Genomic DNA, 25,577 nt, shown 5'->3' on the forward strand with positions numbered 1-25,577 from the left:
ATGATGAAAGCCATGTTTAGATCAAACCCAGAATTGTCCATCTGAATTATACCAGCTGAGTTTACTCATAATTTCCCATCCCTAGAAAAAGATACTTAGTGCCAAGCAAACTTTCTGAATAGTATCTCCAAGTGAACTGGTCTCTATTCACTTTTCCACCTTCTCACTCTGCCCTTTTCAGTTTCCACGCTTTCACTTGTGTCATCCCCCATGCCAGGATCTCTATCTTTCCCCCAAACCACCCTGTTGAAATTTCTCTCTTAAGACCAAACTCAGGTATCACCTCTTCCTTAACCTCACCCACCAGATGAGATGTTTCTTTACTCAAGTTTCTCATGGCATTTTGTCTGGATCTTACCTCCACACTAAACATATTCTGTGGCATATCATTTATTTGTACACACTTTTTGCTACCTATTAGACTGTAAGCTCCTTGAAGATAGGATATGTTTCTTAATTCATCTTTGATCCTCCAGTGCCTAGTACAATGTCTTACATAGTAGTTACTTAGTAAATGTTTGTTGAATTTTACTCCCCATTTATAGATAAAGAAATGGACTTTCTGAGACAGTGCTTTTCTCAAGACCACAGTAAAAACACTGTCCTAATAAGACTCTCCATTATACAATGAAACAGGTCCCAGACCTTCAAGCTCTGTTTCAATACAGAAAGGGGCCCTTTATATTCTGTTTCCACTACCCTGCTATGAATAATCTTTCATCTAATTAAAAGTAAATTTTTATGTGTTTGGGGAAAAAAATGTAGCAAGAGAAGTCAAGAGACCTTTGTCTCATCAACCTATGTCACCTCATAACCTCATAACCATAACTATGTCACCTCATAACTACCTATGTCACATCATACAAGGCATCCATTCTTCTTAAACATGTTTCTTTATTTGTAAAATGAGGATTTTAACATCTGGATTATGCCACTCACAAGACTGCTGTCTTCATCAGATGAGAAACAAACTCCTCAAATTAATCTTCTGCCTAAAAGGTCTTTCTTCCCTACTACTCCTTTCCTTTTCAACTAAACCTTGCAATGCCATGTCTTCTATAAAGATTAACTGGAATTGAGGTAGCATTTCTTTCCTGACCCCCATCCTTTCCAATAGTATCATGCAATTTAGCTCATGCAACTCTTATAGCAACTCTTTCCCCCACCACCCCACCATAAACACTTATTTGAAAAAAAATGAGCTATTTGGCTCATTAGCTAAAATCTAAAACTTTAAACCTAAAGCATTTACAGAATGGAGTATGTTGCTTATAAGCATATGTACTGGCTCAGCAGGCTAAAGTAAACTGGGTTTATTGGAAAAATGCAAAAATCAAGACAAAAGAAGGAAGCTGAAATGTGAGTGTTCTAATACTATCTCAAGAGATACTTAGGTATGGAAGAAATGCCAAGGATTGAGGAAAAGGTAGAGGGCAACAGACAAAAAAAATGAGTTATCAGGGTTAGGAAAGCACTGCAAAGTTTGTTGGGGGGTTTTTTATGTATCATATTCAACATGCAATGAAACTAATTTCACTTCTGCTAGGTGAGAGGCAGTACTGCACGGTGAATTGGGTACTAGGCTTGTCAGGATGACTAGATTCAAATCCTGCTTCACACATGAGCTGGGTGACCCTAGGCAAATCATTTAACCCTTTTGGTTCCTCAGTTTCTTCATCTGTAAAATGAAGCAGTGAACTCAAGGCCTCTAACATTCCTTCTGGTTCTAAATCTATGATCTTTTCATGACTGCTTTTCTTGTTGAGATTTTTAAAAACTCAATTAGAAGAATCTTTTCAGTGGGAAGACATCTCTGCTTTTAAAATACAAGTCAATTGTAAAACGGTATTTGCCTTCAATTACTTTGTCTGAAATATATCTATTTCATAGAGCAAAGAATACAAATAACCTATAAAAACATATAACTTGTGAGTCATATGAAGCAAATCTGTCTGCATTCTTCTATTCAGGTGGCTTTTCTTTGACTTTCAGCAAAATGTCATTTCTTGAATTTGTCATAATTTGTACATATTATAGAATAACTGATCCAAAAAACTCTAAACTTTTTTTTAAAATTAGCTATTAGCATCATAAAAGGATTCACTGATTGGGTTCACAAATTCTGCCAATACAATTTTAAATATTTTAAAGAATTTACTCATGCAGTTTAAATTTTGAATTACGGGAATTCGAGGTACATAGGCCTTTCCTAGAATATATATTTAACACAAATAAGTTATTCCTGAATGTCTATTCTTTAGGTACTTAGTCCTGTAATATTTAAGATACCTCTCTGTCACACCGAGATGATGTTGTGGTGATCACACCTGTGACTGGGTGTATTGCAAATAATCTAGGTATTGGTGGCTGCTGATCTATGATGGTGTACTTCAGACGAGTGTGCATTGTGTCAGGTTCATCAGCATCTGTGGCGCAGACTTGACCCACTGTTGTACCTACAAATTGAAAAGGCATCTTTAATACACATATACTTCACATGCTTCCATGGTGGAGTGAAAAGAGTACTGAACCTTGGAAGCAGGCAGCTGAGAGGCAATGTGAACTGAGTACTGTACCTGAAAACAGGAAAACTCAAGTTCAAATTTAGCCTCTGACACTTCGTAGCTGTGTGACCTTGTCTAAGTCACTTAATCTCTGCTTCAGTTTCCTCATATGTAAAATGTAGATAAGGATAGCACCTACCTCTGAAGATTGTTATGAGGATAAAAGGAAAATATTTGTAAAGTACTTTTGCTTTACAAAAAGCTGTATAAATGCTGGTTATTGTTGTTGTTTTAAAAAAAATGATTGTTGTTATAGACTAGAATTGTGAATCCTGTCCTTGACACATATTACCTATGTCCTGATACGTGAGCTCACTTAGCCTTCTCCTGAACTCTTATTGTGCTTATATTCTATAATCACACTATTTGTAATACCGAACAGAATATTATCTTTCATTATTGATAATTTATTTCATGTTCATTAATAACACTAAGAATCATCATTCATATTTAGATGCAGTACTTAGGGTTTACAGAACATTTTTCTTGGTAAAATTGCTCAAACATTATTAGTCACATTTTACCAATAAAGAAATTGACGTCTGGAAAGTTTAAGTGATCTGTTCTCTATCACACAGCTAGCAAGTGTAGGAACTCAGACACAAAGCCAGGATTCAGGACCCTGAACCAGTGCTCTTGCTACTCTATCATAACTGTTTCATTTGTTTATAAAATACTCAATGGGAAGCTGGTAATCTGTACCTTCTGCCATTCTCACCACAGCAAAAGAAATAGAAATGGTCACCCTCTGAAACGCCTGGGCTTCACCATCAGTACTGTAATTGAATTCTCCCTGCTATACATGTTGTCTCCCCTATTAGAAACTACTAAGGGCAAGAACTGTATCAGTTCTGTGTTTGTTTTACAGAATTGAATAATGTTCAGCACATAGCATTTAAATGCTTTTTCATTCATTTACTGAATAAGCTCTTCTACTTCTGAATCCCTCAGAGAACCTAGTACTATACTGTATGTAACATACTCAATATTGAATTGAGTTTAATAAACCTTATATTTTTAAGCCAATACTATTTTTTTAGAGTTTTGATTTCTGTAAGTTTAGTGCTGTCAGGTAAAAAGAAACATTTCCTTTCATTTTTGTAAGCACTACTGCTTTCAAGCTTCAGCAGTTACCTCCTACTGCTAATGTTCCAGTATTTGGTGAACATATGCATACTTCATAACATTATTAGTTTTTCTGATATTTCTGTCCTTCAGTCTTTGTTCTTCCAAAGCAAATAATGCTATTTAGGGGACGGCATCGTTGGGAAGCTTCTACTTCCTTTCATCAATTTACTTGATGTTCTCTAGATAATTCTAATTCAATTACATCTTTATTAAGTAGTAGTAAGAAGAAAGAAACACAATTCCACCTATAGATTTAGAAATGTTTTAAGGAAAAAAGTTAATGTCATGTCTGGGAAACTTCTCTGGAGTACCCAGTATTTGTTCAATGATCTTACCACAACTCATTAGGTAGATATTTTGATTAATCAAAGAGCCCTTTTTTGGGTCTGATACCCCAGAATCGCCATTGTACAAAATACATATTTTCTCCTAAGTATGTTTCCTTACATTTGCAATAATACAGGTCACTGAAATACATTCTATCTTACCATAATCTGTTGTTAAAACATGTACTTACCAGATGCACAATTTTCAAGAACTTGAAATTGATAAATGTTCTCGGTGAAAACTGGAGCATTGTCATTTTCATCCTCAACTCTGATTTCAAGGGGTAGTGGAAGGTCTACAGAATAACCATCTGGAGTTGATGCATAAGCAATTAACTATTTTAAAAAAAGAGGGAGAAATAAACCATATCTTTGGATCATCAATATAAAATATAACAAAAACTAATGATTCTAGTTTTAGAGATTATAATGTCATAGTCAGAAAGGACTACATCATTAAAATGTATTAGTTTTTAGACCGATGAGATATACATTTTTACATTCAACATACATTTATTTAGCATTTACAATATATATGATGCAGAGAAAATATGAAACCATCATTTTGCATAAAAATGATTAGAATCTGTAAAGTCGGAAAAACAAACTGTATTGCACGCTTTTTTTTGGTTAAGAGAAAAAAGAGATTAAAAAAGAAATATATTCAAGAAATTTGAATATAAAATAAGGATTTTTTAAAAATAAAAAAGTCCATGAAAAATGAGAGATAATACAAAGTAAAATCAAATCAGAAGCATAATTAAAAGAAAAATAGTGGTTCTAGAAAAAATGAATAAATTACAACATGCTTGTGTATTTTGAAGTTATTATCTTCAAAACGGCCATGACAATTGCATAATCTTAAGTTACCTCTGGATCTCTCAATGAGAAATATTTAGATAAGGGGCTGGGTAGTGGGTCTTTTTTTTTTAATTCCCTCATATCAAAACTTCATTTTACATAGAACAGAAAGAAGAGAGATAAAAAGCTGAAAGACCCTAAATGTGGTCATCCAGGCTTTGTTTGAAGTCTTCCAAAGAGGGAGGTCATACTAAATTGCAAGGTACCCCATTCTAATTTGGGATGACTGTAACGGTTGAAAAGTTTGTTTATTCATCAAGCCAAAGGAAGAGATGGTCTGCCCAGTAAAGCAGAACCACTGTAATTACGCATAAAATCAATAATTTTAATATGTACCGGATAAGATGTGCATTTCTCACGATCTACAGGGCGAGTAACAAAGAGGTTCCCGGTATCTCTCTCTATGTAAAACAGATTTAAAGGTTCTTGATCAACTCCAGGCCCTCTTATTGAATAATAGACTGTATAATTCTGTGCGGAGTCAGACTGGACCTATAAAGAAAAAAAAGAAAGAAAGAATCAAGATAAAATGAGAAATGACTAAGCATACTTTTGATCAAAATATTATCTTGTGAGTTATTACAACATTCTATCTGGTGACAAAAGGATCTCAATAAAAAAGTGTCATGAAATAATCTCAAAGGTGTTATAAATATAACACAATGACAGCCTAAAGGTAACACTGAAGATTAACAAATAATAGTAGATGTTAAAATGACAAAACTGAAAGATTAGCAGGTTACCAAAAAAGAAAAATAAGAGTTGTGCAGCAACATCCCAGTTTGTCCAGAATGTAGAATTAAGATTCTTGATACCTGTAGTTAAACTCCAGTAAATTTTTTTACTTCAAACTTTTTAAATGGAAATTTTCTAAAACAAAGTATTATACATTTTCCTTTCATTAATGGCTGTATGAAAACATGATGTCAGGTGAAAGACTGCTACAGGGAGTCAGCTGCATCCACAAGAAAAATATTATAAATGGGATAGCAAGTGAATTGATTTATGAGAGAGTCAATGCCACAAGACTCAAACATAAATCTGTGTCCAGCTTCACCAATGCCTTCAAAAATGACTTGAATGATACCTCAACATGTGTCTATTACATCTTATTGGGTCTTGTTATATGTATGACATTATTGCAAAATACCATCAGCTGTTAAATTATTAGAAAACCATCAAACAATGAACACCAGTTATTGTATTATGTTGTACACACAAAACACTTGGCTGTGTTTACTAAGTTCTACTCAAGAAAGTAACTCCAAAGAAATAATAATTTACAGAGCACATTAAGGTTGGTGAAACACTTTATTTAAACTAACTACTTTGATCCTTATGTACTTAGATAGTACTGTCTAACTCTGAGTTAGATAGTACTAGCAGGATTATCTCTATTTTGCAGGTGAGAAAACTAGGGCTCAAAGAGACTCATGAATCGCCAGTGGTGAAATGACTGGGAATCATGAGCACTGGGGGTTTGAACCCTCATCTTCCTGATACTGAGGATAACATTCTCTCCATCAGACCATGTTTTCTTGCCAATTGCTTCATAAAAGTAAATGATACATGAAGAGGAGTATTAAAAATTTACCAAATTTAGAATTGAGAGGGTCCTCAGGGACCACTTAGTCCAACCTATACTTAAACAAGATGATAACAACAATAATAGAAGGAAGCTCCCTATAATACTCCTGAAAATACATCATGAAATATTCACTTGAAGAATTCCAGTGAGGGAAAATCCATGTGATTTCATGAGGCAGTGATATCAAGCTGGCTTCTGTACAGTTTCCACCCACTGCTCCGAGTATTACACCTTGATGCTAAGAAAATGTATAATCCCTAATTCCACAGTATATATAACCTTCAATACTTGAAGATAATTATCAGGCCTACCCTACCTACTATCTCCCCATATCTTCTCTTACCTAGGCTACACATCTCTAGTTCCTTCAAATAATTTTCATCTAGCATAACCTCAAAGCTTTTCATAATCCTGGCTGCCATCCTATGGATACCCTCCAGTTTATCAAAATCATTCCTAAAATGTAGCATATAGAACTGAATGAAATACTTTGGATGGTGGCTACTTTAAGATAAGATTATTACATCCACAGTCCTAGACACATATGTGCTTCTTAACAAAGTCTTATTTTGGGGGGCCAGTGTGACACACTGCTAATTCTTAGTGAATTTGTAGTCCACTAAAACCTCCAAATATTTTCAGACGAACTGCTATCTAACCATGCCTCTTAATCTTATATGTTTTTGGACCCAGTTGTAAGACTTTTCACTTATCCCTATTAAATTTCATCTCACCAGAATCAACCTAGTCATGCAACCTGCAGAGATCTATTTTGGATTCTAATTCTGTCATCCAAAGTGTTAGCTATGCCTCCCATCTTAGTTCCATTTACAATTCTAATAAGCATGCCCCCTAAAACTTCATCTAAGTCATTGATAAAATGTTTTTTAAAAAAGCACAGAGCCAAGCACAAATCCCTGGGGCAGTACACTAAAAACTTCCTTCTAAGTCTTTACTTCTAGACATTTACAAAATTTGGAATCTACTTGTGGATTTTTCCACGAAAATTATATCAGAGTCATTGTCAAATGCCTATCTAAAATAAAAACAAATTACATCCCAACATTTACCCTATTTAACAGTAACAGTCTAGAAACCCTGTCAACAAAAGAAATAGCACAGATCAAGCATAATCTGTTCTTAATGAAGCAATGCTAGGCTCTTGGTGGTTACCACTTCTACATGATCACTATCCCTTAAATACTATGCTGTAAGACTTTGCCTGAAAGTCAATTCAAGTTTACAGATCTATATACGTTGCTGATTCCATTCTTTCCTTTTTAAAATTAGAACATCTGTTCCTCTCTAGTCCTGTGGCACTAAACCATTCTCTATTGTCTAAGATCACATATAGTTACCCAACTATCATATCTATAACTTCTTTCCATGCCTCTGGATGTGGTTCACTGGAATATATTGACTAATATTCATCAAGTATAACTAAATACATCCTTATTATTTTCCCTACTTGTCCTGAGTTTCAACTTTTTTTTAGCCATTTTTCTTCTGGTCTTGACAGTCTAAGTATAATTCTTGCTGCAGAGAAAATGGAAAAAAATTGATTAGTTCTACCTTCTCTCCCTCATATTCTATCATCTTGTTCACCACAAACTGCCATTCCAGATCTTCTTAATCTTCTTGCCCCAAAAAACAGCTTCAAAACAACCTTTTTTTTTTTTTTTTGAAGGGGGAGCTTCTGATGGATGCCTAGCTTCAGCTTATTCTGAGCGCTAGCTCTCTTGACATTCTTATTCTAGGACCATACGACAATTTCATGTTCATTACCTGCCCTTATTTCCATCATCTATACATGTTGTTTTGTTTTATTTTAATCTAAGTTGACCTATAGTATCTTATAAATTCACTCTTGTGTCTGAACAACTTCACTTCCTCTGTGGAGTTATATGTCTGAGCTCTTCGGCATTTCCTTCTCATGAGCATCTAGGCTGCCTTCTCTTATGGAATTTTAGACCATGGTATCCCACCTATCCACTCTCTGAACCCTCTGAAGCATACTCTGGTCAAATCTACAGTGCATGTCAGATTGTCCTCAGCTTTTTTCACCTTTTTTCTCACAAATTCTAAGATGCAATGACCATTTTCCCCCTATATTGCATCAAAATCTGAAGTAGTCATATCCGAAGAAATTTTCTCATTTTCCATGAACTCTGTCTTTATCAATGTCTCTTGACTTCTAAGGAACATTCAAAACATACTGTCTTAGTGAAACTGAAAGAAAAAAAATCACATCAACTTTGCTGCCACTTTTAATCTGGTCTTCCTACATTAACTGTGTTGAAGAGGTAAGGAGGAATACTACTCCCTGCCATTTCAAGAATGGGCAATGACATTTTATAATTCTAATTACAAAACTTTGAAATCATTTCTCAACAGCAGACATTTTTGTAATGATAATTCAGTTCAGATTTTTTTTTCACCATCATACTTCACAATGTTTGCCTTTTGACCTACACAGTATCTTTTGTACCTTCCTATTTCTTCTCCAGTCATAGACCACCACCTTAATTCGTACCCACACACATTCATTGTTGCTGAGGATGATTACAAGAGCCTCCTGATTGGTCTGTCAGCCTCAAGTCCCTTTACTCTCCAATCTCTTCTTGCACAACTACCAAAGCAATATTCTTAAAGAACAGTTCTGATTGCTCCCATTCTCTAAAGCCTGATTGACTCCCTATTACTCTAGGATAAAATACAAATTTCTCTGTTTCATGTTAGAAGCCCACTACAATTTGGTTCCAGCTTACCTTTTCAGCATTATTATGCATTCTATATACCAGGCAAATTACCCCGCATGTTGCTTGGTAGACACAACATTCTTTTTCTGTCTCCTTGCATTTGCATACATTTTCCTCCTCCCTAAAATGTATTTCCTTTTCAACTCTGCCTCTTAGATTTTGTGAATCCCTTCAGGTCTCAGCTTACGCATCTCTGCTATATAAAGTCTTTCCTGATCTACATCCAAACTGTTATTGCCACTACCACTACCACTCTATACCCCCAGAAATTGTTTGTCTTAAATATATGTCATATTGTATGTTATTATATAGTTACATTGCGTATTATATAGTAATATATGTAAGACAAATGCCTTTATAACATATAACATGTTTCTCTGTGTGTATATCTATATCTATATTATGGCTACAAATTCTCTCCCATCATCAAAGTAAACTCCTTGAAGATAGAGACAGTTTTATTTTTTATGTTCTATCTTTAGTATCTGACACAGTACCTGGAACATACCAGGTGTTTAATAAATGCTTATCAATTGACTGGCAGAATTCCAAGCACAGGCAATATTAAAATTTGTATTGTTCACATTAGATCAAGCTAGTCTTACATGACATCAGCATGATGGCATCTCATGAAATCTCTTTTGTAATAATATTTCACATTCTTAATGTCATTCATTCAAAGATTGCTAACACTAACACTCTATTTCAATGAGACTTAAAATATTTCTAGAAATTAACTCTGATCACTGGAAGAGGAATGAGGAGGAGAATTCTACAACAATCGAATAATGAGTGTCTCTTCAGGTAACTGTAGACCACTAAGATAATCTTTCATTTACTGAAGAAACATTAATGTTATGGAACAAATCAGAGGGGAAAAAAAGAAAACCTTTTCCCATTTAGGTAAGCGCGTAGTATCTTAGAAACCTCTAGGATGATGACATTTTCCCATCATTAAAGGTTTTATTTTATGGGAACCCATACATAGCATTAAGACATGTAATAGCAGTCCATCTGTCTTTAATCTTTTTAAACCTGGGGGCATTTTATTCACTCGCACTAGCAAGGGCAAATATCATCAAAATAGACTAGTTTCAGCAACACTATAAAATGTTTCTAAACATAGGGTATCCCCTGAACAAAGTTCTATAAAAGAGCCACAAAACCCTTCTGACTACTTAGATGCCACAGACTATGTGGGATCATACTTTAAAACACTGGAACATCTATTTTCAAACTACCTACTGGGTCCAAAGAACTATGCTAGGTACCATGATGAAAAGAAAAAAATGAAAGTCTCTTCCCTCAAGGAATTTATATGTTGCTGCCTTCCAATACAATGTCGAACTTTGATATTCTATACTTACCCTTCAGAAAATATATATAATTCAAACTCAAACTCCTTTGCTCTTAAAAATCTTTTGCTTTTCCAACTGGCATTTATTCAAAGATAACAACACTTTTTGATCAGAGAATTCCCATATTAAAATGGTACTCTAATTTAGCAATACAGCCATATTAAGCATATATATAAATATATGCATACATAAACTGTATTTGTGAATATTGTGTGCATAAATATATACGTATATATATGTATATATGTACACAAATACACTATGATATCATATCTCAGCTTGCCAGTATGCCCACAAAATTTTTTATACCTCCTTTCATACACATCTTTGCTCCCTTCCCATTTATACTATATCTCCATCTCATTCTCTTATAGTAAGATCTTAGGTTATGCTCCCCTAATTTCCACCCCACTTATGTTGTCCACTGTGTATTTTTTTTATTTATTTTCTTCTCTTCTCGTTAAGACACAGGATTTGGCTTTTATATTCACTGCCAATCAATAGCAGCACTGCCTTTTTCCAGCAGACAGCTCAAAATATATGCAATTTAAATTTTGCATTTCGTTATTTATTACAGTGTGTCTATTCTCTGAGGATTCTTTATTGATTTCTAGGAGTCTCTCTCACACTATAAAGTTTCAGGTACCAAGCAATCAAGATTTTACTACATTATGAAAGGTGGCAAAAGTTTTTCCAAAAAGAAAATCCAAAAATACTTATGTCACTTGTACACAACTACACAGGTCCAAAAATACACATCACATATAAAGGGGGCAGCTGTGGTTGTCTTCAGCCATTGAAAAAACAGTATCCAAGTTGAAGTGATATGAAAAACTGTAGAATTAAGCAAAAATGTAACTACCTGTTGAAGAAGCATGGGGAAAGGACCTAAAGAGTTCTCCATCAATGAACAAGGGATGGGAGCCCATCTTCTCTTGGCACGCTTAAGGACTGTTTCTCTCAAATGTCTTTTCTTCAGTACCTGGATTCAGAAAACAGAGAAAATACATGTGTAAAATCAATGGCTATTTTTCCAAACATTAGACTCTCCATAAGCAACTTGTCTCATGGGAACCAAGAATGAGATGTAAGATTGGTGAAATAGAGGAGCAATGAAATATTGGCAATTTGAAAAATCTAGCCAAAAGTCAACATCATTCAAGGGTAGGCAACAGGCATAATTCACCAATAGACAACATAATGATAAAAAGAAAATAATACATATTAAGAAAATATGGATACATTCTTTTATACCTTCTTCTGATGGTCTAATAGAACAACTAGATTCTTCTGTTCTCTTTTCTGTGTGTTGGTAAGCAGAATAGTAAAAGTTCTCTTCTTAGGAGACAACACAATAGTATCAGTTGTATACACTGAACCATCTTTGAAAATTCTGAAGTGAGGATCGCTTGAACGGATTATGTTTGCAGATGGAAGGCACTCATCTAGATTAACTGCAGGAAAGACAAATCACATCAATTTGTAAAAAGCAAACAAAAGTAAAATATATTTTATAAGAAATTATGTGGCTTTTTTATAGCATAATGAGTCATTTGAAGATCAATCTCCTTCATAGAAAAGCCAGAAACTAAATTCAAGTTGTATAGTTCTCCTTTCTCACTGTTAACAAGGCAACTAAAAATGAATCTATCTGTCCCTTATGGTTCTTTTTTGTTCCTGATATATCTTATGGTGTCTTTAGAACTTTTTATAAGATTCAGCTCATTTTGCATTTTCCCCTACTGATAATATTTTTACAGTTCCATGGTATTTTTTATATTCATCCTCAGTTTCATGATGTTGCTACTATATTTTGTTCTTCTTAACTTAGGTCTAGTGACTGAATCTGTAATATCTTTAGTACAAGGGAGTCTCAGCTAAGGAAACTCTCTCAGCCATTGTAGGTCAGCATGCTCTTTAGTCTTAGAGAGCTGCTCAGAGCACTGGGAGGGTATATGAATTGCTCAGGGACACACATCAGCAAGTGGTGGCATTGAACCCAGGTTGGTAGAGAGAACAAAGGCACAGAATACTTTTAAAATTCAGTCAGGTAGTAACAAAGTCATGAGAAAAGAAAGGAGAACTGTAATGGTAATTTAAAATGGGAAGATCTTTCTCATTCATTAACAGGCCCATGTCACACAGAAGCCTGAGTCACATGGAGCCTGTGGTGGAAGGAGTTTGCTGAATGGGTAGAACAGGAAGGGTGGCACAGGAAGAGGCAGAGCTAGAGCAGAGCTGTGAGGAAATTGGTCAGAGTCTAGTCAGAGCTAGGAAGGATGCAGGCTGCTGGCTAGTGTGAGTGAAAGAGCTTGTTTGTGTTTTGTTTAAGGGGTTTGGTTTGTGGGAAGCCTAGCAGGGGGAAGGATTGGGGTTGGTGTTTTTCTCTGCATTGTTACTGTGTATAAATTTTTGTTGCTGTGATGGATTTGGCTTTCTGGTGTCTGAATAAATGTTTTGGTTCTGTCTTCCATGTAGAGAGTCTATGATATTTCGCAATTCAGAATTGCACTGGGATATTCATAGCCACCATAGACTCTATGAGTATCACTCTGGTGCTAAAAGAACTCTAATGTGCAAGAGGTTTCCATACTTGGCAACTGAACAGAGGGAGGAGAGGAAAGAGTTAAAGTTAATGGTGAGGACTCTGGTGCCATAGATGCATACATGGTATAAGGCAGGCAGAATGGTGTAGTGGGAAAGGCATGGAACTGTAAGGCAAAATCAAAGGGACAAATATGAAAACATATATAAATACGCTGCAGTAATTGTGAAGAGCTACATTAATGTAAGTTAGTATAATGTGTGCTTCTAATGCTTCCAGGAAGTTTTCTGGAAGAAATAGATCACTGGGATATTGGGAAAGGTAAGAAATATATGCAGGTGTACATTTTCCAATATCTCCAAGTTTTTTTTCTTCTTGGCCTTGAAGATAAATTTGTGGGGAGCATCAGGATCACTTGTCACACTATTATTTTTATAGTTGGTATTATTGTGAAAAGATATTAATAGATATTAATAAGATGATGATGATGAGAGTACCATTTTCACCAAAGTTTCCTTTATTAAATTGTCAACAAGAAAAAAGGTTACTTTTTCTGGTCAGAAATCAGCCAAGAGTATTCACTGGAAAGCAAGCTTTTAGGGTAGCAAGTTAAAAATCTATCAGATACTCCAAAATAGAGAGTTAAAATGCTCCACTAAAGCTTCAAAAGATTCTTGAACCCAATGGTGTGAACACTCTTTCAACTGTTACAAGTAAAAAGCCCTTCCACTCTATGCTAATATTTTCCCCATATTTTGATAAATTCTTCATAAAGGAAGAATTCAAAGCCTTCTTCAAATTCTTTTAAACATTTTGTGGATACTAGCACAACATTTGGCCATCTTGATAACCCTCACTTTCATTGCATGCGTAGACCACCTACAATATAGATTTCACAATCCTGCCCAGTGCCCTTCTTTCACAATGAAGTCATGCACATCAAGGTAAGTTCTGACATTGTAGAGAGTAATGTCAGATTCTTCATTGAAACTACCTGCCTCTCCATTATTTCCCACAGATGTTGGTCTATAAGTTATAATTATCCCCATGGTAGTCTACTTAATTATGAGTACCCTGAAGTAAGACGACCAAGCGTCACATGAAATGATTCCTTTGGTACCTGCTGACAAACATTGACGTTTTTGACTAAACCTGTTTCCTTCTAACATTGCGTCCATCTATGCAACTCCAATTTACTTATGCCTTTCTGGCTTTATTTCTAGTGGCATATTATTGTTTATGTATTTATTTACAGTGATAAACTATTATTCAGTCCCACAAAGAGTTAAATTAATGTTGGTAGCTATTGTAATAACTGTGATTCTTGGTACTGTGTTCCATTATCTATCACTGTGACACTTTAACTGTAAGCATACAAGATGAGATTTAAGACCAATTTGTGTTTTTATTAGTATGAATGGTTGTTATGGACACAAAGTTCATCCTCTAGCTGCTATGTTGGTGATTAGCCTCTCCACATTAAGCTAGGCTGATCCTTGTACACGTTTACCCCCAGGACCATACCTAAAGTTTCATTTCAGCTTGGCTTCTGCTGACATAGCCTTTGACGAAACAAAATCAAAACCTCCGAAATCAGTGAAGTATTTAAGTGGGACATTGGTTAAAATCTTACTTTACTTTTTTTTTCATTTGGACATGTTATTTAATTAATGTAGGGGACTCTCTGTTGAGCAACTTCCTTTATTAATGAAAATAAGCACCTATTTTAGACATAGGGAGTTGCCTGTTACACTGTCAGCTGACTTGCTTAAGGTCATGGATTACATGTGCCAAAAGTTGGGTCTGGATCAAGCTCTTGCTTCTGTGCCCCCACTATTTCAATATCTAAATGCTAAATATCTGGACATAATCTTCAATTTTGTATTACTAGCAAAAATCAATAATAACAATTCTGATTTTAAGGCAATTTTTGAAGAATAACTGAATTGTGTAATTCCAAAGATTAGTCATATCCAATAGATTATGACCTATTTGGGGCCTTGCAAAGGTCCTGACCCAACATCAATAAAGAAAAGAGGAAAACCAAACTTCTCCACTCAGAGGTCAAGTCTGGTTCCAACAGAGCACCCAACAGGAGAAGAGACCTGAGTTAACTAAAAGTTAGCCCTCATAATTAGGAGAGAAACTAATCTGCTTTGTCTTGACTCGTATGAAAACACAGACCTACTTGGAAGAGCTGGGGGTAGAAGTGAGAGGATAGGGTTTTGACCTCTCTAAACAAGCAGCAACTCTGCTCTAGACCCATGTGTGCAGGCTGGGTTCAGTTCTGAGGAATCCTCTGGATTCCTATAATATTGAGGGAATTCTAACCTCATGTCTGAGGGAAAACATTTCCAAAGAGTTCATGAAACACAGAGAGCAACCAAAATCTTCTCAGTGAACTCCTGCAGCACATAGATCAACCTAAAAGCGTTTCTAAACTCACCTCACTAAGACAAAGACTAGCTTAAAGGAAAAAAATAACCTAAAAAGCTCTAAAGGGGTGTGAATCTCCCCAAAACAGACTTAGCACTTGGGGTTATTCACTGTCAATTTCTAACATAGAAGGAAAACATCATCCTATGGCCCTGCAGCTCATAAGGATCACAAAAAAAAAAAATGACTGTCCTCATGTCTAGCTTTTCTATTTATATCCCCAGTGATAACAAAGTATAGTGCTTTGTATACAGAAAGCACTTAACAAATGTTTTATTCATTTATGTCACAATAAGGCAAAAAGAATGCAGGTGAAATCCTACACTAGAGTCTAGGTGAAATGTTAGGCATCACTGTCCTTTGGAATAAGAAAAATAATGAACTAATAATTAATGGTCTTTTAGTGAAGTGAACTTTTTCCTAGGATAACATATTTGAATTCAAATTACCTTTACAATGCCACAAAAGTATATGTGCAACAAAAATAAATAAATAAGCCCAGTGCATGTAGTGCTGATCTCTAAATCCAGAAGGCCAGGATACAAGACTCATTTAGGACCTAAACCAGCCTTGTGATCTCCAGATGAATCCTTGACCTCTCACTGTCCCAGACAGTGGGAATATAAGAATATAAGTTATAGAACATAAGAATATAAGTTATAAGATTATAAAGTTATAGAATATAAGCTATAGAACAGTTACTTATCTGTATTAGTAAAGGGAGTTTCCAGATTGAGAGTTCCCTGTACTGATAAAAATCATAGGTGAGAACTAAATCCTATCTTCCCCCTCAAAAGAAAAATCCTCACGTTGCATAGCCCTTGATTTGATTTATAAAACATTCCTTCCACTAATGACAAGGTAGATTTTTAAAATAATATTATCATACATTTTACAGATGAAGAAACTGAGGTTTTGAAAATTTAAGTGACTTATTCAAAGTCACATGGCTAGTAAAAATCTGAACCATGACTCAAACTCAGGTCTTCTGACCCCTAAATCCAAAGAAGTCTTACAGGAAATCATCTAACATCTTATATAAAGTGTAATTTGAGTTTGTGGTCACTGACCTAAACCACATATGTATTTCAGACACTCTCCCCATGTCAATTAGAAGTTTTAAAAATAATGTTTTTTCCTCTTCAAAATGAAATTTTTGAAAGGCAAAGTCATTTTTCCAAGTCTCATTTACAAGTAAATGTAAAATTCTATTTTATTAAAAATTCAAACATGCCTCTCCTCCTAAAAAATAACCCAGGTAGCTAGAGACTTGTAGTTCTTTTAAAATAGTTAATGGATGGAGGGAAAGTAGCTAACTTAAGAGAACTAAAATTGCTAAAAGAGTATTCACCACCCCAAAAATTGATCCTTAAACTATGAACCACAAGAATTTTATGAAAATCATACTCACTGAAATCTACTTCTAACTGGTTCCCATGCTAACTCCAAATATCTATCACCTCTCAGTTCCCCTTTCTTCAAGCATCATAGTTAAACTATATCAAATTATGGTTCAGGAAAAATTTCTCTTTCATTTTCTTACCTCTACCAACAAAAGTCTCAGCTTCGAGTGTAGAAGGAACGGAAAGGATGACTCTTTTGCAGGCTTCACAGGAAAAACTCAAGACCTACAAAGAAAATCAAAATTAACTGTAGTCTGCAACTATTCAAGGAAAGTTCTTTCATTATTGTTCAGTTGTGTCTGCTTATTTATGACCCCATTTGGGATTATTTTGGCAAAGATACTGGAGAGTGGTTTGGCCTTTCCTTTGCCAGCTCATTTTATAAATGAGAAACTGAGGCAAACAGGGTTGAGTGACTTGTCCATGGTCACACAGGTAATAAGTGTCTGAAGCCAGATTTAAACTCAGGAAGATGAGTCTTCATGACTTCAGGCCCATTGCTCTATCCACTGTGCCACCTAGCTGCCCAGTTCAAATACCTGAGCAAACTACAATGGAAGGACAATATTTGGAAGGGACAGACCTGAAAAATTATATGGTACAATAAAAGGAAGCCCTTAATTCTGGTTCCCTCTTCTACTTAGTAGCCATTTGACCTCTAGCTGTTCACAAACTCTCAATATTCTCATTTGTAAAGTAGAGATATTTGCCCTGAATACCTCAAAGTGTTATGAGAATCATGAAAGCATGTCCAAATAGGTAAAGTATTATTATACAAGTGTACAGTAAAATGTAGAGCATGTTTAAAAATAGGATGAATGTGGAAGAACAAAAATCCACATAACAGTTCTTTATTTATAATTAGATTCTTTCCATAGTTAATTTTTTTTAGGTTTACTGTGTGTTCATCCTTCATTGCTGAAGAAGACCATGCCATCAGAGAAATAATGACATGACTTGCACTTGACTTTGTTTTGAGTGAGGGAGGGCTGTGCAGGTCACCAGCCCACTTCTCCTCCAGAGCCATCTGAACCCAGTGACCAGATATTCATCAGGATGAGTGGAGATGACCCAGGATGAGGCAATTGGGGTTAAGTGACTTGCCCAAGGTCACACAGCTAGTGAGTGTCAAGTGTCTGAGCTGAGATTTGAACTCAGGTCCTCCTAACTCCTGCACTGGTGCTCTATCCACTGCACCACCTAGCTGCCCTAGATTTACTGAATATGACCCTGAAGGAAATAATGTGCCAAAGATGGCAGCCAACACTACCACAGTTTAGTGACTGCTTACTGCCAGATACAGACATGCAATGTCACTTTCAATCTCTCCATTTGTATGAGCTGCCCCCAAAATCAGAACTAATGTTATGTTGGATAAACACATGGAGATAAAACAAAACAGATAAAGCCCAAATATTCTGAAAGTTGAAAGCATACTCGGAAATTTACTGAATTTTGTTCTGTATAAAAATTTAAAGCCCTTTCTGACATTTTCAAAACCTTTCCTTTGTTTTGAAAGTCTTGTAACAGCAACAAGTGCAGGGACTACTTACCATCTTGTCTTTGCATCCCTGACTTGTAGCATAGTATGTTGCTTCCAGAAGACATTCTTATTGGATTGGCTTAGACCTGATCACATGTGCAGTGTGGTGCAGTGGAACAGAAGTCAAGAGAACTGGGTGACTTAGGTGCGTTATTTCACCTTTGTGGGACTCAATTTCCTCAAATATTCAATAAGGGAATATAAAGCTCTTCTAATTCTAACATCTGTTCTATTTCTTAGAAAATCAGGAATATTTCATATGTATACAGAGTGCTCTCTGGTAAAGAAATATCCTCCACTAATGAAGATCAGGAATTATTCCTTAACTTACAGTCTTAGTGGGTAGTGAGAGGTTAAGTGACTTACCCAGCAAGCATCACATGGCCAGTATGGAGCAAAGTCCAGTCTTGAACACAAGTAAACATGACTAGAGAGGCTAGCTCTCTATCTACTGTGTCAAGCTGCCACTTAGTGTTTAGTAAAAAAAAATTATAAATATTTTATAAGATTCCTAATCATTGATCAATACTTCAGAAAATTGTTTGTCTCAAAATTGGTTTTCAACAAAGGCAAATGAGTTTTCTTTCCAAATGCTCATTTACCACATGCTTACAATGTGTATTGTCAACAGATTTAACTGCCTTACATTGTTACCTCTAAAGTTTATATAGTATCCTCATTAGTGTATTTGCAAGATTGTTGTTCTTCAGTTGTGTCCAACTCTTCATTATTCCATTTGGAATTTTCTTGGCAAAGACTCTGGAGTGGTTTGCCATTTCCTTCTCCAGCTTATTTTACAAGTCAGGAACTGAGGCAAACAATTGACTGGCTTGCCCAGGTTCACACAGCTAGTAAGTGTCTGGGACCACATTTGAATTCAGGAAGATGAGTTTCTTCATGTCAGATGCCAAACTCTATCCACTTTGCCACCTATGGGGTCTTTTTTTTTTCTGCCTTTTACCTCCTTTTGGTAAAGGCCTATCAATGAAATCTCTGGGTCCAACACATCTCATGAATGTTAAAAATAGAAATAAGGGACACTTTTCCCATATAAAATTCCCTATATGAAAGCTCAGCAAAATACAGTTCTGTGGATTTTTAAAAAGCTACCTTTCATAGTCCTAATTCTACCAAATTTAGCCATATATCAATTTAGATTATGTGAAGCATTTCTACCTTTCAGTACACAAAGCAAAATTAATCCAAAAAACAAAGTATGGAAATTGTTTGGGTATCGTTCATTATGCATATAATAGGTTCAGTTTAGAAGTCCCATAACTTAGTAAAAAATATGAAGTTCAGAGTCAAGATGACCTGGGTTAAAATTCTGATATTTGAATGACTTAGTGATTCTAAATCAGTTTACATCTTATGGCCTCAGGCAACTCTTCAGTACTTATAACTTATACATGATGGACAGAGTTTACTACCCAATATGTAACTGCATATGAGTACACAATATGGTATTCAGAGCTATGTATGCATATATCTTCTCTGAAAAGCACAAATACTTTAGAAAAAGTGGAACAATCTCCAATATTTATAAAATTGTAGGCAGCTAGATGACTTACTGGACCAGGAGTCAAGAAGACCTAAGGTCAAATCTAGCCTCAGACATATAATGTGTGACCCTGGGCAAGTCACTTAACCTCTATTTGTCTTAATCCACTCGAGAAGGGAATGGTAAACCACTCCAATATTTTGGCAAAAAAACAAAACCCATGAACAGTATAGTCTAAGGGTTCATAAAGATGGGAAACAACTGAATGACTGAACAACAATTATACATGGATTCTAGATGAGAATCAAAAACTCAACGCATCTCCTTTGGGCTCACTTTTTAAAGAAACTTGAACATAATCTTTTGTACTCGTAATATTTTGTTTCCTCAGCCATAAAAAATAAGAGTTATTCATACTAATTTTCTCTTACTTTAAAGTTATATTTTTAGAAAGTAAGTTTCTGAAGCAGTTCGAGCTCCTTGGAAAAGGTACCATATAATTAGTAACATGTTATTTTATAAATATAAGAATTAAGTTTCCTTCAGAGCCAATCTGGATATAATGGAGAAAGCATTTGATTTGGACTCAAGAGAGCAGAGGAATCACCCTAGCTAAAGGATCTAGCTGTGTGACCTAGAGAAAGTCATTTAACCTTTCTGGGCCTCAGTTTCCTCCTCTGTAAAATGCAGAGGTTGGACTAGAATAATCAGGGGTAGAGAACCTGTAGCCTCAAGGCTACATGTGACCTTCTAGATCCTTGAGTTTGACCTTTTGACTGAGTCCAAGTTGTACAGAACAAATCCTTTTATTAAGGGGATTTGTTCTGTGAAATTTGGATTCAATGGGCCACACTTGAGGACCTAGAGGTCCTCATGTGGCCTTGAGGCCACAGGTTCTCCATCCTTGGTTGATCTTCCAGATCCCTTCTAGCTCTAAAATGTTCTGATTCTAATCCTTTTGATTCTACATAGAAAGTGTAACTTTGTAAAAATAAATAAATATATTTAAGTAGAGCAATCATTAAGGATAACTTTAGGGGGGAGGTTGTTTGGGATTTTTGGTTTGGGTTTGGATGTTCTCTTGTTTCTTTGCTTATAAGGTCCCTGACCTATTCGTCAGGTGTTACTTTTCATTTTGTCTTGAGATTTTCAGGTGGTTTAATCCTTGACAGAGAAAGCCTGAGTAATGGAAGGGACACTAGTTTCCCATTAGAGAACATCACCAAACCAACGTGGAGAATGAGGTGTGGTCATTCTTTTGCTATTCACATTACTCTTCCAATAACAAAACCTGTCATTGCTCAACTCATCCGAGCCAAAGCCACAAAACCTCAAAGATTAGAAGGCGAGCAGGGTTTGTGGGAAGAATTCTGGGGTGGAGGAGAACAGATCAATCTAACCTATTCATATAGTTCATTCTTGGTCAACAGCCAACTTTTGAATGTTCCACAAGTATATATATATGTATATATATATACACATACATACATACATACATATATATGTATGTGCTTTAGGAAACCCAGGATTCAAACTAGAAGCAATCAAAAGAATTCTCCTGAGCTTTCTCTAGGAAGAAGTAACAAACACTAGGTTTTGCTCACAGTAAACTTAAAATCTAGTTGCATATGAATTCCTCCATATATCTGGAGCTTACATTCTCTCTCCCTCTTCTGTTTTCTTTATATTCTTCTTATTTACATCCCTATTGTATCCACCCAGTAGAATGTAAAATCCTTTTCAATCACAGGGAATTTTTTTTCTTTACATCACCACTGTCTTGAACAGTGCCTACTGTATAGAAAACAAGATGCATATTTGTTGAATTGAAATTGAATTGAATCCAAAGTTTACGAAACACTGATTGGAATTCTTATAGATGAGTGAAAACCCACAACATACATATAATTAAATTACTCTCCATTTGCCAAATATAACATAATATAATAAACATAATATAACATAATGCTAAATATACTACCTTTAACCATGGAAAATACTTCAAAATGAATATAAAATATAGGGGAGACACGGAGATTAAGATAATAGTTTGACAAATATTGAATGTTGCCAATATGTGACATTTTTATGAACATATTAAAAACATTAACTGAGATCTGACATTTCCGCACACATAACAACCACTCTAAGGTGTACAAGTTAATACAAATTTCACTGCAAAGATGTAATATATGATCCGTACAAATGGTTAAACATAGGAAAATCATTTATTATTTAGGCAACTTTCCCTAACCATTCTAGAGCTACTAACAAGCTCCTAACAGATTCCACAAATGCATTTGTTTCAAGATTTAAAAAATGGTGATGTGGACACCTTGTTAAGTCACAAGTAGACTATCTACTTGTTTAAAAAAACAAAACAAAAACAAAAAAAGGTAGAGAAGTAACTGAGTAATTCAGATGTGGAGTGGCTTCTACTCCTACAGGTATTCTCCACTTGGTTCTCTAAATCATTGGCTTTTTTCCAAAATTATCCACACGGCTCTTGAGATGGTCAAAATTCATTTCTCAATCAGCTTCGCTGCTCTTTTTCAGAATGTCCGAAACCCATTGGCAAACTCCTGATCCTGAAATAGAAGTCTACTCTGTTCTCCAGATAAAATCATACAGGTCAATTACTCAAAGTCCTGTGAATACTCCTGGATTCTTTCCCTTTCAGGATGACATTGGTCTCAAAGCCTGGAGAGCCACCAGAAAAAAAGTATTTCCTGAGACTACATCTAGGACGCTGCCGAACTCCAGATCTTTCCATTGAGCTTCTCTTCCCCTCATTTGTCTTCTAGCCCCTATTAAGTCCGTCTCTTTCCTCTTACTGCAGGCTCTCCAAGTCATCTTCAGATCAGCTCACCCTAATATCTGTCGGCCACTTTCCAAAACCGCTGGAGTAGAGAATCACTAATGAAAGTTCAGTGGAGGGGGTGGGTGGTCACCTCACTTCCGAGAGGAACACCAAAATCTCCCTCCCTTTCCCCCAACCCCACGCCCAGTTTTCTTTGACTTGGAGTTTACCAGGAGGGAGAAGCTCCCGGAACCACTACTACACTCTTGCGAAGAGGTGTAAGAGTAGCAATCGCTGTGACACCAGGCAAACACCTCAAACAGCAGTCCTGAACACCACCACCCCAGTCTCCTGACTCAAGGGCTGGTTTAGTACCAAAGCAGTAAAGGAAGTCAAACAGCAAAGAGCAGTACAGACCAGTACGGTAGAATGAGTCACAACTCTCTTCAGAGTCAGAATTCCTGGGTTTCAACTTTGACTCGGGACAACAACGACAACTACTACTTGGATGACCTTAGGCAAGTCATTTAACCTCCCAAGCTCTGTTTTCCCATTTATACAAAAAGACCAAGCACTAAATGGTTTCTGAGGTCCCTTCTAAGGATCTAGGCTCCGACACGCGCTCATCCACACCCTATACCTAGAGGCCACAATTCGGGATACAGTCAGAGGCTTTTATCTCCAGCTATTTAAACTGATTAAAATCTAAGGAAGACACCGGTTTGTCTGCAGATCCAGAAACCGGTTCTAATTCCGCTTCTTATCCTGGCTCACCTCTCCTCCGATTTTCTCCAAATCTCACCCGTTCTGTCCTAAAGGGTCCCCGACCTCAGAGCGACAGATCCATTCCCTGGTAGGGCTCCCCAGCTGGCTTGCTGAGAGCCGTGTTCGAACCCTCCCAGGAGCGCGGCGACCCGCAGCCTAACTCACCAGGAAGGTCAGCAGGAGCAGCCGGCAGCCGGCTGTAATCCGGGAGTGCCCCGACCCGTTTCCGGCCATCGGGGCAGGATCCAAGGGCAGAGAGGACTCCGGGCAGAAGGGGAAAAGCTAGCGAGGTGAAGCAGGTCAGGGAAATCAGGGTCGGGCAGTGGCAGCCAGGCAGCAGAGGGTGGGAGTGTGGGCTGGCGCAGGTGTAGGTGCTGCTGCTGCCGCGGCCACTGCCCAGGTAAGAGTGAGCCCAGGAAGCAAGAAGTGGCAGTTGCAGCTGGAGGTGGAGCACCAGGGGTGTAGCTTTTCTTCCTCGTTTCTCTTAAGATACCCACCCTCTTTGGCCTTTCTGCCCAAGGGGCTTTTCTCTCTGACCCAGGGGTGGGGCCTCAGAGCTTCGGAAAGACAAAGAGTGGCCCCTCCTTTGCATTTTCTCAACTCTTCCAGACACTGAGAAAGTCACAGGTGGGAACTCCCTTTTGCTGCCACTTACCTTTAAAAAAAAAGGTTTTTTAAAGTGCCATGGTTTTTTTTCCTCTGAAGAGCAAGCGCCACCTACCACACACACACACACACACACACACACACACACACACACACACACACACACACACACACCTGTTCCCGTGCCCTGCCCCATGGAGAGGTACCAACTCGTAGAAAAGACGGAGTGGAGTTGGATCACTCATTTAAACTGGCTAGCTGGTTCACCATCTTCCAGTGATCCACCTTTTCCTTTGCTGTCCCCTTTCCCCTTCTTCCTTCCACTCTTTAATTGTCTATCCTTTAAGTTCACCCAAGTGTGTCTTTGTTCACAGACTGCCTATGGTAAAGAGACTTTCTGTGCTAACAGCCCACTGTGAACCAACTCGATTCTGGTGCTGGCTGCTAGGGGCATGTCTTCTCACTTTGTGCTTCCGGGTGTGGTTCGTGGTCTTGGAATTTGAAGGCTAAAAAAGGACATCAGAGATTTCTGTAGTTCATAAATAAATGTTCAGAATCAGAAAGGACATTGGATAATCATCAAGTCCAATCAACCCGGGGGGTAGAGAACCTGCGGCCTCGAAGCCACATGTGGTCTTTTAGGTCTTTGGATGCAGCCTTTCGACTGAGTCCAAGTTTTAGAGAACAAATCCTTTTATTAAGGGGATTTGTTCTGTGAAGTTTGCATTCAGTGAAAAAGCTGCACTTGAGGACCTAGAGGGCCACATGTGACCTTGAGGCCAAAGGTTTCTCATCCTGACACCAAAACTTCGCTTTACAAATTGGGAAACTGAGGCAGAGAAAAATGAATAGCTTGTCCAAGTTGACACAGCTAATAGTAAAGCCAGCATTAGCCCTCCTCTCTTAACTTCCTTGATCATTTTTTTTTTAGTAGAAAATAAACTTTTGTTGGTCTATAAGCTGATAAACAAGAGATTGAAATACAAAGAAAGTTAAAAACCAATTCTTGCTCTGTAGGAGTTGTAGAGGACAATGACTGTTGTTTATTTTATCATTGTGTCTCCAGTGTTTTTTATATCTAGTGCAGTGTTTTGCAAATCACATCAAAATGTCATAAATTTAAATCTTAGAGCATCTAATTCAGCCCCTCCATTTTACAGAGGCCAAGTAAGGTTGTGATTGCTAATAAACACTTAACAGGTAGAGTATGGGAGGGGAGGGAATTGGGAGGGATTAGAAATTAGGGAACCTTGCATCCAAAGCCAGATTTCACTCCATTTAATCAATTAGATTTAGTAAAATTAATCAAATTGATTTTTTTTTAGCTTCACCGTGATCATCTCCCTAATTCAATCCTCATTTTGTAGCTGAGAAAGCCAGATCTCAGAGAGATG

General features: G+C 36.7%; 1 protein-coding gene across 2 annotated transcripts in view; it reads right to left on the reverse strand.

Moving 5' to 3' along the window:
* Positions 1-24,227, reverse strand: part of LOC140501170 (desmocollin-2-like) — a 40,126-nt gene extending 15,899 nt beyond the window's left edge. For both annotated transcript variants that reach the window (XM_072604469.1, XM_072604470.1), the window contains exons 1-7: positions 23,743-24,227; positions 17,109-17,193; positions 11,839-12,038; positions 11,447-11,566; positions 5,216-5,371; positions 4,210-4,354; positions 2,290-2,456 (exon numbers count right to left, since the gene is read on the reverse strand). In XM_072604469.1, coding sequence (XP_072460570.1) covers positions 2,290-2,456; positions 4,210-4,354; positions 5,216-5,371; positions 11,447-11,566; positions 11,839-12,038; positions 17,109-17,193; positions 23,743-23,811 — 942 coding nt within the window. In that variant the 5' untranslated portion in view covers positions 23,812-24,227. The remainder of the gene's footprint in view (positions 1-2,289; positions 2,457-4,209; positions 4,355-5,215; positions 5,372-11,446; positions 11,567-11,838; positions 12,039-17,108; positions 17,194-23,742) is intronic.
* Between the last annotated feature and the right edge of the window lie 1,350 nt (positions 24,228-25,577).

The sequence above is a fragment of the Notamacropus eugenii genome, chromosome 4 (genome assembly GCF_028372415.1).
Source record: "Notamacropus eugenii isolate mMacEug1 chromosome 4, mMacEug1.pri_v2, whole genome shotgun sequence".
Classification (NCBI taxonomy): Eukaryota; Metazoa; Chordata; class Mammalia; order Diprotodontia; family Macropodidae; genus Notamacropus; species Notamacropus eugenii.